General features: G+C 41.9%; 1 protein-coding gene across 1 annotated transcript in view; it reads left to right on the top strand.

Moving 5' to 3' along the window:
• Positions 1 to 15,088, top strand: part of BRSK2 (BR serine/threonine kinase 2) — a 900,270-nt gene that overhangs the window by 816,995 nt on the left and 68,187 nt on the right. The window contains 6 exon segments of the mRNA XM_030202457.1: positions 6,286 to 6,345; positions 13,500 to 13,586; positions 13,633 to 13,735; positions 13,906 to 13,924; positions 13,927 to 14,019; positions 14,022 to 14,111. Coding sequence (XP_030058317.1) covers positions 6,286 to 6,345; positions 13,500 to 13,586; positions 13,633 to 13,735; positions 13,906 to 13,924; positions 13,927 to 14,019; positions 14,022 to 14,111 — 452 coding nt within the window.

Genomic DNA, 15,088 nt, shown 5'->3' with positions numbered 1-15,088 from the left:
GACTACTATTATTGCATTTGTTTTTGAGTTGCATTTCATACCTAACTATCTTTATTAAACTCTAGTCTTTGAAGGTTATGGAGGGATGTGGCTTTCAAGATATTCACACTGACTATTGGATATATTTGCATGCTACTGCTGTAATTTACGATCAATTTATCTATTCATCTTAAAAGTAGCGAATGGCATTTGAGACCTTCTTGTCACTGCAATGTATTGTGCAAAACACTATCTCAGCTCAGTCCTATGTGAACAGTATACTTTTGATATAATGAAGTGATCCTTTTCTTGCTCCAGTTCCTTATCAGGTGGGTTTGGCAGTACGGCAGGGTTATGGTAACCACTTGGAAGAATATAGGTGTTTGAATGGTGAGACAAACCCATGTTTATGTTTTTATCTGCTAGTAAAATTCTTTAAATGAGATCAGTTGGTAGTCTAATGGAAACACTCCTCCTAATGTCTTGCAAATCAGGAAAGAGTAGGTGGTATTCAAGGCTCTGCAAAAAGTTCTCTTCTTTAAGGGTAGTGTACAGGTTAATTGTAAATGCTCACAGAGGTCACTCAAATACACAGTAATTGTACAAAAGATGGTATAGAAAGGGAGAGGGGAAAGACCGGAGTCAATAGTTGAGGAGTTTGCTTAGTTAACTTTATGTTGTAGTTGTACAAAACCTGAGCCTCTTCCCTCACTACCCCCCCCCCCCCCCCCCCACAACTGAGCAGCTCATTTTTGTCACACAAAATTTAGACAAAGAAGGCATTCTGTGGGCATATCTAGTTATGGCAGACAGCTATTCTAAAGCTACCACAATAACTTTAATGGATATATTCAGTCCTACATATCCAGCTAAATCCACCTGAATAGCTATTATTTATCCCGGTAACTTTACCGTTTTGCTAAATCACTGAATGTTGGCCTCGCTGTTTTTAAGTATCTTGAATAGACATTCTGGTCTGTACTGCCGAAATATAGAGTATTATATTTTGCTAGACACAAGTTTAGAGTTTCAAGTGGTTAATAGCAAATTTAGCTTCATTCAAATCTGTTGCATGCAGATATAGTTCATTCATATTCCAATGTTTTGCTATCCTGATTCCAATCCAAAATTAGGACTGCCAACACACAGTCTGGGAGCCCTTGCATCACTCTTTCCAGTGATTAGGCCCCAGTACGACCAAGTTCCTCTGTGATAGAATAGTCCTATGTCCTGTTGAAAGTCTCTTGTGTGAACCTTTTAAAATATATAGATTATATGGAAGTCACCGGATAAATAAGGATCCCTAGGTCAATCATTCTCTCTCGTGCATATATGAAGTCCACATGGGATTATAATGTAGACAAATCAGGCTGGGTATTTGACCTTCAGCAAAGGGTTGATGGGATTGGATATAACAAAATCATCAGGTCCTACAGATGGTCACTGCCAACAATTCATTACAGTTTCCTTGTTGTCCTAAGCATATGGCTAGTACGTTTTAAATGCCTCTTGGTAAAACCATCACACCAGCCTAACCGTCAAACGTCTATAAAAGTACCTAAAATATAGTGCTATATAACCTGAAGAACAGTAACCACTTGCTTGTGTCATAACTTTGAGTCAGCCCTGCTGCACTTTTAGGAGGGAGCTGTTCAATGAGCTCTCCTTTTGAGTCACTTCACTAGATAAATAGGATAACAGAGAGAAAAAAACAAGCCATAAAAGTAGAAGGGAATTAGAGGAGTAGTTTTTTTCCCCCCTCACAGAACCTAGAAATAAGGGCCCTTTGGAGCAGCAATGAATGGATTTTCGCAATGAATTATAGGTTCAGCTAGTGTGTCGTTTGGTTATTTTTCTTCCTACAATTATATTTCTCACCTCTTGGGAACCTCACTGCAAATCCAGTCTTTTCCTCTGATGAATGGGAAAGGGAATGGGATTTGATATACCACCTTTCTGTGGTTACAATCAAAGCAGTTTATATATACAGGTACTTATTTTGTACCTGGGGCAAGTGGAGGGTTAATTGACCTGCATAGAGTCACAAGCAGCTGCAGGGAAATCAAACCAGGTTCTCAGGCCACTGCACTAAACCATAAACTTCTACTCCACTCTAGTGACCTCTGACAGCAACCAGCCCAGGTCATTAGGAAATAACCTGGTAAATGCAAAAAAAAAAATGATATCCATTTCTTGTTGTTCACTCCCAGTGATCAGCAATGGATTTTCCACAAGTCATTGTGTTTATGGACTTTTCCTCTAGGAGTGTGTCCAGGGACCCCCTTTAAACCCGCTTTAGCCAAGGAGCCCACAAATGTTATTACATACTTTATCTGTCCAGTACCATCTTCACCCACTGAGATGAAGTGCAGATGTTCTCTGTTCTAACAGTGTCCTTGATCAACAGGCATTGTCCATGGGGAAACAAGAAATGTCCAAGCAGCCATTTTAGACTTGCTCACACAGATGATTCAGGTTCAGGCCTGTATGTAGACATAGGCCTCAGTTGCACACAGGGTGATACACCAGTGACACTCCTACAGTGAGGAAGTCAGCCGGGTGCTTCATCCACTGACACCAACACTCTTGCGTCTCCTGCTGCTGAACTGAGCATGCACGGGATGTCGTCAACTTCCTCGTTCCTATGCCTCTGAATATAAGATATTTTATTGCTGTTTCATATGGACCCAGTTTGGGAATCACCATCTCTACGTGTTTCTTATTCTTTATACACTTCCTCTATGATCTTAATATTTGCCATTTTTGAAGACCACCTAGGCTAGAAGTTCTCTTGGTCTGATCCAGTATGACAGTTCTTATAAGTGTTTTCTGGGCCCAGTTCCTCTCTATTACAGAATAGGACTGTGGGAATATTGGATGTGGGGATCTGGACAACCCCTTGTGGGAGGTGTATATAGTCACACAGTCAGGTCTTTGGTGGTTTTTATTATAGCAGACTTTGGTAGCTGAGGTTTAATGTGGTGTGCAGACTGTGTCCATCCATTAGCTGTTGCTTCCAGTGCAGAAGGAATGGGTGTTTTCCATTACTGGCTAGGACTTGCAGTTCTTACAGTATGATTTTATTTCACATAACCAATATTTGACTGCTGTCGAGAGAACGATTTGGCAGCAGATCTACATTTAAAAATACATGCACGTATCCTGGACACTTGATAACAGACACACAAATGGTTGAACTAACATATTTGAAATTCATTAAGAGAAGGAAAGGTTTGTTTGTTTATTTTTTTATTTATTTATTTTACATTTCCTTAGGAGAGTTGATTATACCTACAGTGATGCCTAGTAGTTATTTTTAAGAGTGCACTTATGCTGGGTTTTAAGGAGGGCATTGCTCGGTTAGATTGTGGAACTGATACTAGAAAGAGTTCTGGCCTGGGATATGTTTTTAAACATAACTCATGATCTCTACCACCAGTTTTGTGTGTGAACGCGGCAATTCACTGTTTTCTGGTGTCACTGGCATCCAGTATAAATGAGCCATTTGACGTAATCTGACTTTCTTGGTCAACACATTTATTTGATTTACTTACACCTTTCACCCAAAGGACTATCACAGGAATGGCTGGGCTGGAGTAGAAGAGAGTATAAATATAGAGAAAAATGCTGGAATGAGCTGAAAGCCCAAGAAAGCAGGAAGAAACAGTCATGCATAAGAGAGTACTCTGAGGAAGGAAAAACTGAGACAGAACAATATAAATTTTGCTAAAACAAGGGGCCCTCTTGTACAGAGGTTGTAGGAGTTTAATTGAGGTGTGGCATGGTAGTGCTTCTGTTAATAAGAAAAGCATTCTATTTAGCTGGAGCTTTAGGGCTATGCCGGTTATTTAGGCAACATTTTGCAGAAATTAATCTTGTAGGAGCTGTCTAAACTGCATTGAACCTTGCTACATAACTGTGGCAGTGTTCTTAATATGCTAGGAATTTCTGTAGTGTGTGGACTCAGGCCCTTATTTACTAAACTGGATTATGACAAATCAGTGCCAGAAACGCAGCTTAATTCAAGAGTTTTTGTTTGTTTGGTTTTTTTGCAAGTTAAATCATAATGTGCTGTTAGTGTGCAATGTAAATAACACCCCTTGCATAAGTTTGGCAAACTGGTTTATTCATTGACAGTTAATAATACCTCAGGAGGTGATATCAACTTTCCATGGAGGAGCATGTGCAAAGCTGATGCCCATGAGGGTGGTTGTAAAAGGACCTGCAAGTTTAAAATAATTCTTCCTGCATCCCCAATCCTTAAAAAGGCTCTGGCACCCTTCCCCTTGCTTCCCCACCTTTGATCCAATATTAAATAAGAAAAGGTCCCCAGCACCCAACCCTCTTCTCCCACTCTCTGATCCAACATTGAGTGAAGAAATCCCCCTTGCATTCACATCCTGTTATACTCCTGGCCTCTACTGGGGTCTCCTTAGTGAGTAGTGGGAGGCAGACATGATCCCCAGCCTTTCTCTTTAGAAATGGTGTCTCCTGACCCCTAGCAGTAGTCTCACCACTGCAGCTAGATTATGTAAACTGCATTGGTTACCCATCAAAGCAGGATTATTTTCAAAATAATAAGGTTTAATAAACCTTCCCCTACGTAATACAGCTTTTGGATCCAGGGACTATCTTAGACCATCTCCCAAATTGCAAGAATGTGCGTTATGAGTCAGTTCATTATGCTGACTTTCGCTATCTAGGTGCTAAATGATGGAACTCTCTGCTTTTTGCAATCAAATGTCAATCAGATTATTTGGTATTTTGCAAATAAACTGAAAGCTTTCCTCTTTGACAGATTCCTACCCATTGAAAGAGTATGGTAATATGTTACTAGCAAACAATGGGCTGCTATTTAGTTCCTATCTGTCTCTTATTTACATTCGTGGTTACTTTGCTTATTGTTTTATTTATTGTAAGCCACATTGAACTTAAGTATGTTCAAGGATAATGTGGGATATAAATGTCAAAAATAAATATGGGGGTGGGGGCTTCCTCACATTGTGCTGGATCAGGGGTGGGGGTGGGGTACAGGTTTTGTTTTTGTTTTGGGTTTTTTTTAATTTCAAGCCCTAGTATCTGTGACAAGGCTATTTTTAGCAGCTAAGCAGAGACGACCTGGCTTGGTTTGTCAAGTCTAGCAGTGCAGGCATGCTCATAGTTCTCATAGCCTAAAGTCTCACAAAGTTTGTGGCTTTGAGACACTCTTCAATGCGCGTGAACTTTTGTACATTCTTTATATGTACCTGTAGAGAAGTGTCCTAGGTAATGCAATGCAAAGCTGAGCACTATATGTAAGGAGGTGATACCAAAGACCACTCTTGTTTAAAAGCTCCACTATGAGGTCATTGACTGAGAATAGGTAGGGAAAGGGAATGGGACTTGATATACCACCTTTCTGTGGTGTTTGCAATTACATTCAAAGTGGTTTACATAGTATATACAGGTACTTATTTGTACCTGGGGCAATGGAGGGTTAGGTCACAAGGAGCTGGTAGGATGATAAAGGTTTATAGTTTGGCTTGAAATTTCAAAAATACATCCATCTTCAACTTCAGTTGTTCAGTAGTTGGTAGCTTGCATCCTTTTCACAGAAGTGAAAGGTTCTCATTCTGGATCCTCCATATGTGTAATAATGATCTGAGATCTGTTAAGCACCCTCTGTGTAAATCTATATCTGCATAAAATATGCTTAGCCAGAGACTTGGTGTCTGTTAGCGACTGGTGGGATGTGGATACACATACTGGTGCGGTGTGCCACAAGACTCTGGGGACTTGGAAGCTGTAAGCAGCAGTTCTACAGTCTGGGCAGTATGGCTCAGCAGAGGCAAGGAGCCATGCTGTCCTACAGGAGAGAATGTGAAAGATGGGCAGCAGGGAGCTGATGGGTTGGATGGTTGAGTTGGGAAAGAATGCTGGGATCTAAGGGCAGATAGTAAACACCCTCTGGTGAATTTCAGCAGGCGCCAGCTAGTTATTGTTTCTGTGTTCCTAAAAGTAGAAATGGTGTACAGCACATACATGGGAACCAGAGACAGAAGTGCTCTCTGTGCACACAGGCGAGATAAGAATGTTTCCAGTTCCATTCTTTTCTAGTCTTCAGTTTGATTCAGAGTAGGTATTGCTGCATCCCAAATCTGCCAAGAAGTGGTCATAGAATTTAAATTGGGTGGGGGGGGGGGAGGGTAGAGTTTTTGGGGTGAGTATGCTGCTTCCATCTTTGCTGTCCATCATTCACAGTTTGTTCTCATCTCAGGTTCTGTGCAAATTTCTCAGGCCTGTATTTTCACTATTTTATCCACCTAGGTCCCGATCCATAAGCGGAGCTTCATCAGGTCTCTCCACCAGCCCTCTCAGCAGTCGCGGGTAAGTGATGACATATCCCTATTCACATGTCTAAACCATATTCAGTGCAGTAGTTTCAGTCTTCCGGAGATTGTTTTTCTCAGTTTCTATATTTTCCCTTTTCAAAGTCCCAACCCTCTCCATATAATCTTTATTTTTCTCCATTTTCTGCGAGTACATGCCTGAGGTGAGTAGGACTCCTTTATAGCAAATCCACTGATAGTGTTGCATTCTAGAGACTGAATTCATTTCCTCACTGAAACCCCAGCAGTCTGCCTTGAAAACACTCAGACAGGTGATTAAGCAAAGGACTCCCTTCAAGGTATTCCACAATATTGCAGCTGAGCTTCACACCAAGAAGCAAAGCCTGAAACAGTGCAAAGATGAGAAAATCTATCGTGTTAGCCAAGCTCTAATGCCACCAAAGGGGTCTAACAAAGTTCTATAATAGTGGCGATTTTCTGCCAGGCCGCTAACCTTGGAACCCTTTTGAACTTGCTTCCTTGGCTCTGTTGCAGCTGGATTGGAAGGGGAGCCCCCTTCCCCCGACACTGCTCCCAGCCTGAAACCTTTTTTTTAAAGAACATGACCACTTTTTGATAGTAAGTCATGGGAATCAAATGTGAATGACGTTGAAACCCTGTAAGTTTAAAGAGAAAAAGCACTGTAATACAGAAGTGTCTTCTCTGGTTATAGGCTTCATAAACGTAAACATGTGTCTCCTGGAACTGTTGCAGTCCTGAATCCTCTGTATACTGTATCAGGTCCTCTGTTTTGAAGCATATATATTTCCCAATCAAGGGGAGTCCTCCTCTCTCTAAAATAATAATAATAAGCAACATGCAGCTTGGAGGAGCAACTGCCAGCCCTTGTGATTAATTTCAGTGCCTCTCAGCACTTGTGTTTGCTCCAAGTAATCTGCTTGCTTGCAGTTGCTAGGGCTGGTCCTGTTGCAAGGCAGGGTCATTTTCCACAGGGCGTCATCCCATCATGCATCAGGAACTAGACTGTAAGTAAGCCTGCACTGGAAGTTGACACATGCCCCCCATATTATAAAATCAACTTGTGCTTTAGCTAAACAACATCTGGCAGGTGTTCCCTGGGCCCCTTTCCATTATCTTTGAAGAGAAAAAGGGAGTCAGAATCTTAAGATTTTTTTTCAACCAGGGGCGTATCTGAAAGTCGGCGGTAGCGGGGGCCGAAGCCAGAGTGAGGGGGCACATTATAGCCCCCCCCCAGCTGCCACCGCCGCCATTTCCGACCCCCCCCACCCCCCCCCCCCCCGCCATGTGTACCTTTGCTGGTGGGGGACCCAACCCCCACCAGCCGAGGTCCGCTTCCTCCTGCCGCTGCGAGGTTTTTTAAGTTCTTCATCGGGATTCATCCTCCGTCACTCTGTGCTGCTGTTCAAAGAAGCTGCTAGCTGAATGCAGTTTCGGACTGAGTCTGACGTCGCTGCTGCACGTTGTACGTGCAGGACGTCAAACTCATGTACAACGTGCAGCAGCGACGTCAGACTCAGTCCGAAAACTGCATTCAGCTAGCAGCTTCTTTGAACAGCAGCACAGAGTGACGGAGGACGAATCCGATGAACTTAAAAAACCTCGCAGCGGCAGGAGGAAGCGGACCTCGGCTGGTGGGGGTTGGGGTTCCCCGCCAGCAAAGGTACCCACGGCGGCAGTAGGGGGGTCCAGGGCGAAATCTGTGGGGGCCCAGGCCCCTGTATTCAACATGCCAATACAGCTGAAAGAGTTTTCCGACACATCATCAACTGGATTCTTTGCATGCTTATTTCTTATTAAGCTGTTATTTTATGAACTAAATTCTTTAAAAAAGAAATTATACAGTTACCAATATTTGTAGCATGCCAGTGTGATAGAGTTTAATTCCGTAAAAGTGTTCACTTTAATCCAGTCTGGTACAGGAGCTGAATATATAGTTCCTTATGTAGTATACTTTGGTCTTACAGACGCCATGAATAATAGGGAATCATAGTGTCAGTGTGACATCATAGAATTCAAAGCACAGGGCTGCTAAGGAATATGATGACATCATCCAGCTCTGCTTAGAACACCTCTAAATATGTTTTTAAAAAAATTTTCAGAGGTGGAATTAGACGAGAGCCTTTACAGCAAAGGGATCAGTTAGTAGGTGACTGGTAATGCTCTCTACTTAGGCCTTGGTTAAAGAAAGACTGTCTAACAGGCTTGAAGAGTGTGCTACAAAATCAAAAATCTTTACAAATGCATCTGTTCCTCCTTTGAAAAAACATACATTGAACTGAGGTTTAATGTTAATTTATTTTGTGGATGGGATTTGTACCTTTCTTGTGGCTGCCATTGGATCATATCAAAAGCTGCAAAACTTGCAGGGAATTTTCAGCCACTGTTTTTTTAATAGTTGGATGAAGTCTGCAGTGATGCACTTTAGAAGTTCAGCTCTCTGAGTTTATGAGCTTGCTGTGTGACTTTGGATTACTTTGGGTGACACAGTAGAGCAGGGTGTTCTCAGCAAAGGGCATGTAACCTTGGCTGAAAATGAGACACATGTGCAACCCAGAGTAGAGGTACTCTACACTAAATGATAGCATTACATTGATGTTTGGAAGGATTAGGAGTGAATTTTATTTAAGGTCGCATACTATAAAAATTCTTGCCATTTGTTGCCATAGAAACTGTTAAATAATATGAAGTGATGAGCTTTCTTCTGTTGTATGCATCTTTATGAATTTGGGGTGTCTAATAAATTGCAGTGGATTAAAACATATTCCTTGGAGAGAGACTGAGTACATGCACTTTGCACCTAGTTTTTGCTCTGTGTGTTGCGTGTGTGTGTTTACCACTGGCAATGCTCTGTGCATACCTGCACGCTCCTTGGAAACCAGCATGATCTTGCTCATCTGTTCACGGTCATGCCCCCTCCCTTTGCTGTGCTTACTCAGAGCCATATACATTGACCTGTGCAGGATAGCAATAGGACTAAAAGACTTAGAAGTTCTGTAACTTTGCCCCACAAGTGTCTGCTGAAAAGAGGGATTAGAAATTAGCTCAAACAGTTCATAAATTCTAAAGGTAGCAATGTCCAGCTACTTACAAATCCCAGCCAGTCAAGTATATGATAACCTCCAGTCACTATGAGTATTGATGAGATACTGAGTAAAATAACAGTTATCTAGGCACTGGTGAGATTAATGTCTGAGCAAGAAGAGATCAAATCCCCTTGCTTGAGTACCATCGCATAGTGACCACATTTCAGAAAGTCTATACCAGATCTCAGCAAGACAATTGAAGGGCTTATTTCCAAAATCCTCAAAGACCATTGCAACTATTATGAACTTAGCAGATTTTGGAAATAAGTGCTTCAATTGTTACATTAGTAAGTAGGAAGGGAAGAAACATATTGGTAATATTTCATCCAGGATAAAAAGGTGCCCATCCTTAGCTTAAGCAAAATCTTCAGGAGAAGATAACATTGCTGGTGTGATTACAGGGCCATGGTCAGCTGATTTCTGGACCCACTGCAACAGGAGATGAACCACAGAAATGAAGCAAAAATTAAGAGGATTAACTACGGTTTATTGATGACACAAAGGAGATAATATAGGATAAAAGTAGTAGTATGTATAATCAAGAGTGTCTCTCTTGGCACAATACAAATATTAAGGGGAGCAAGTATTAAACTTGTGAGACTAAGATGTAAACCTATGAAACCCTGGCTTAGCAGTGACGTTTATTACTGACATGGTATGCACAAAAGTAACCCATGTGGAGACACTGCCCCAAAGTGATGATATCCAGAGTAGCCTCCTGGTTAGAGCAATGAGCTGAAAACCAGCAGATCCTGGTTCAAATCCCACTTCAGCTTTTTGTAATCTTGGGAAAGTCCCTTAACCCTCCATTGCCTCAGGTACAAACTTAAATTGTGAGCCCTATAGTACCTGAACGTAAACCGCTTTGATAGCCTTTGGGCTTGCAGGCGGTATATAAGAAATAATAAATAAATATTAGGTATTGGAGATGTGCTACATAAAACCATTCTGATTATTCCCAGGTAAAAGAATTATAGGTAATATTCGGTTACTCAAAAGATTAATGATTAATGGCCTCCAGTCAACTCCCAGTCAGTTGTAAAGAATCTCCAGTCAGTCACAGTTTGGGTAATATTAGAAAAATACAGCCCTGTATTAACCAGAGCCGTATCTGTCTCATTTCTGTTTCCTGGCCTCTGTGAAGTGGTTTCTGTCTATCTTGCTATTAGACCTATGGCCACATCTATCCTCAAATTTGGTACTAACTTTGCATCTTTGGATGCATTGTGAGCAAAGATCCAATAATGGTCTTAGCTTAGAAACAGGTACATCCTCAGTCCCAGAGGTGGCATCTAGAGAATGACATGGGAACAAAGTTTGTCCCCATCCCGGCCCCGTGGGTTCTGTCTCCATCCCCACCCATCCCCACAGGTTCCGTCTCTGTCCCTGCCCCATGAGCTCTGTCCTCAAATGTGGAAGCCTCAAACACTTATGATTTATATTTAAATCTTTTTATTAAAGTATAAAAAGGAACAATATGCTATGCAACGTGTACAAATTACAAATAGAAAACAATAATAATAAGCAGCTATAAACCCTCTTACCAACACCACCCTCTACCCTTCCAACCCCAACAATAGCTGATTTCTGTTACCCAAAGGAATTCTAATCCACCCTGTTAAAATGTCCAGGGGTATAAAATACAACCCGTTCTGTATGCCCTAGAGGGGAAAAAATGTGTCCTATGAAGCACTGTTTAGATTTTTTTAATCTATGGATGATCATCAGCAATCTCAGGATTCAGTCTAGCTCTCCTATCTTCCACAGTCTTTCCTACAGTAGAAGATGTCTTCTTAGAAGGTGTGCTGGTAGCAGGATGTTCAGAATCCCCCATGCAGATTTTGCTAGTTGTGGCCAGCATGTTTGCTTGTTTTTCCAAAAAATCTAAATGTTGTAGGCATCACTCAAAGATAACAGTCTAGTTCATAGTTTGTCCCCGTCCCATCTCTGTAACATAGTAAATGGCGGCAGATAAAGAACTGTACGGTCCATCCAGTCTGCCCAACAAGATAAACTCAAATTACATGGTATGTGATACTTTATATGTATACCTGAGTTTGATTTGTCCTTGCCATTCTCAAGGCACAGACCGTTGAAGTCTGCCCAGCACTCTTCTTATACTAAAAGTTCTGAAGCTAATGTCGAAGCCCCTTAAAACTTACACTGAAGCCCTCCATATTCAGTCATGATCAGGGCGTAAACTGTAGAAGTCTGCCCACCTCCGGTTTTGCTTCCCAATTATCGGCGTCACCACCCAATCTCCACTAAGATTCCATGGATCCATTCCTTGTAAACATGATTCCTTTGTGTTTGTCCCAAGCATGTTTGAATTCTATTACCGTTTTCATCTTCATCATCTCCCGCGGGAGGGCATTCCACGTATCCACCAACCTCTCTGTGAAAAAATACTTCCAGAGATTACTCCTGAGTCTGCCTCCCTTCAACCTCAGTTCATGTCCTCTAGTTCTACTGCCTTCCTGTCTCCGGAAAAGGTTTGTGGATTAATACCATTCAAATATTTGAACGTCTGTATCATGTCATCCCGTTTCTCCTGTCCTCCAAGGTATACATATTCAGTCGGCAAGTCTCTCCTCGTATGGTTTGCAATGCAAATCCCATACCATTTTTGTAGCTTTTCTTTGCAAAACTTCCAGTTTTTACATCTTTAGCAAGATACAGTCTCCAAAACTGAACACAGTACTCCAAGTGGGGCCTCACCAATGACTTGTGGAGGGGCATCAACACCTCCTTTCTTCTGCTGGTTATACCCCTCTCTATGCAGCCTAGCATCCTTCTGGCCACGGCCGTTGCCTAGTCACATTTTCTTCACCTTTAGATCCTCGTACACCAACACCCCAATGTCTCTCTCCTGAGTCAAGCTTACTAATCTCTCCCCTCCTATCCGGTATCTCTTTGGGTTTCTGCTCCCCAAGTGCATCACTCTACACTTCTTTGGCATTTAAATTTTAACTTCAACAACAAACAGTACTCCTGTTCTATATAAATTACAAAATCTTTATTAGTGAAACAAATCAGTGCATTTAAAAGAATTACTAATAATATCCCTGCAACTCACTCACACTGCCATCCACACCAAACTTATACCTGCCCTCACATATGTAAATCCCACAAAGAACATTAAACATAAACCCTAAATTGCAGTTTCTTCAGTCTCTGGTGTATCATCAGAGCACAATCTCAATAAAGATCAGTCAATGAGCCCATAAGAAAACACAAGGGCACACTAAACCCAGTTCTTATAATTGTAGCAAATGTTTGACATTGCGATTCTTTGTATCCAACAAGTTCTCAAATGAAGAAAGAAAAAACTCTGTCCCCATCCCCGCGGTTACTGCGGGTCCCCATGTCATTCTCTAGTGACATATTCCAAGGAAAGCCTGGGTTGCATTACTGGCACAGTTTGGGAAAACCATTATGCTTATTTGGTTGCTGAATTTTTCATGAGGGCTAGTTTTTTTTTTTTTTTTTTTGAAATGATGGTTTTAGGGGGTGTTTCTAGTAATAACCCGGGTAGGAGATTATAATAGAATCAAGAAGAGATTATAATAGAATCAAGAAACAAAGTGTTCCCATCTTCCTGTATTAACATGTGCATTCTCTGCAAGGGTGTATGTGCTTCCTTCTCATCAGGCCTTGCTTGCAGCAGCTGCTACAGAGAAGTCTCAAGTTAAGGATTTCTCTTCATTTTAATTTGCTTTGTTTGATGATTGCTTTTTACTTAGTTGTAGTTTTGTGTTGTTTAACGGGAGCCAGACCTTGTTACATATGCCCAGGTTATGTTGTTGATTCTCTTGTTGCTCTGTTTGCTGTTGATGAAACACGCTGTGCTTCTGGCTAATTGCATGTCTTCTTTGTGTTGTTGTTCTGTTTTCTTTCTTTGCAAATCCCCTTTCCCACCTACCCTCATTATTTGTGTGTACTTGGTCAATGTCGATGGATCTTTGTCACTTAAATGATATGGTTTCCAATTCTCCCTCATGCATTGGCCTGTGTTGTGTCTGTGAAAATCCCCTACCCTTACTCTTAATGTGCATGAACTCTCTCTCTTTCTGCGTCTGTCTTGTAGCCTGTTAGAAAGTTTTTCATTCCCCCTCAAAGCCACCAACCTTCCCTTTCTCCCCCCGCCCCCAAGTTACCCTGGATCCAGATGCTTGTAGGAATGTAGCCAGGCCTGATCACACTCTCCAGCCTAAGCCCAGGGCAGCAGCCCATCCCCAGACGCAGACACTACCATCCAAGACAAAACTGTCTGAGAAGCCACTGCAATCAACCAAATCAAATCCACTGCAACCAGCAACACCAGTGCATCCCCTTCCCCGCACTCTCAAGTTCAGAATGCCAAGGGCCGTTCATCTGCCAATGCACCATGCAAGGAAACTGGTTGTTCCTTCCATGCAAGTCACTATTATGTCTCCTGCTAGATTACTCCCTTCTAGTACTGACCCAAACACCAATCTATCCCCATCATACAGGTTACCCCTCACCCCTCTCCAAGGGAAGCCCCCTCCCTACCCCTAAGGGGACACCTGTCCACACACCCAAGGAGAGCCCAGCAGGAACACCCAATCCAACACCGCCTTCCAGCCCAGCATTGGAGGGATGCCCTGGAGGACACGCCTCAATTCAATCAAGAACAGCTTCCTGGGATCACCTCGTTTCCACCGCCGGAAATTACAAGGTGAGTCTGTTACAAGCTCAAGGTAAATCTGTACTCGGCACATTCCTGTGTATTACAAGTGCATGATAATTCTGTACCTGCTGTTGAATCTGTGCCTACCATGGCTCTTGTCTGCTATGAGGTCAGCTTTCAGCAGCAAGCCAGCTATACAAAGTTAACTAAATAACTTATCCATTGAATGTTATGCTGACTTCAGCAATCCTATCCATCCAAATAGAATTGCTGAAAATATTGCTTGTCTATTCTGACTTAGATGGACTCAGTATCTAGAGAGTGACTGAATATTGCCACTCACTGAATAACTTTTAGACCCTTCCCAGATCATCCCAAGTCAAGACAGATAATTAGCTCATTTAGAGGGTAATCTTATAAACCTTTTTTTGCACGGTGCTAACTGGTATATACTTCTACAGCAGAAATGCACAGGGCAGAGTTTGGGCAGAGCACAGGCAGAGTCATGACTTAGCGTATTTTGTATAATATGAATCATTGCATGTATTGTACACAGGTACATTTACACCTCTCTTAGGGGTCCTTTTACTAAGCCGCACTAAGAGATTTAGCACAAGCTGAATGATAAGATGCCTGTTATATCCTATGGGCATCTTATTTAGTGCATGCTAAATCTGTTAGCACCTTAGTAAAAGGACCCCTTAGTGCAAACATGTACTACATGCATCAACCTTCTCTTATATGAGCACGCAATTCTGGAATACACTGCCACGGAACCTGAGGACAATCTACGAATTAACTGACTTCCACAAACTTTTGAAAACTCATCTCTTTGTGAAAATTTACTGCAAGAATCAAAACACATGAAGATCATACACACTAATAGAAATGCACCAATACACTCTCTTCAGAATTCTCTTCCCCCGTATTTTCACCACACTTAAAACTCTACCCACAGATAATAATTATCATACCCTATGTTCTCTTGCTATTGTTCTATCGCCTTATCTCCCCATTGTTACATT

Source organism: Microcaecilia unicolor, chromosome 4 (assembly GCF_901765095.1).
Source record: "Microcaecilia unicolor chromosome 4, aMicUni1.1, whole genome shotgun sequence".
In the NCBI taxonomy this organism is placed as follows: domain Eukaryota; kingdom Metazoa; phylum Chordata; class Amphibia; order Gymnophiona; family Siphonopidae; genus Microcaecilia; species Microcaecilia unicolor.
The sequence above is the reverse complement of the archived record's forward strand: the minus strand, read 5'-3'. Positions and strand labels throughout refer to the sequence as shown.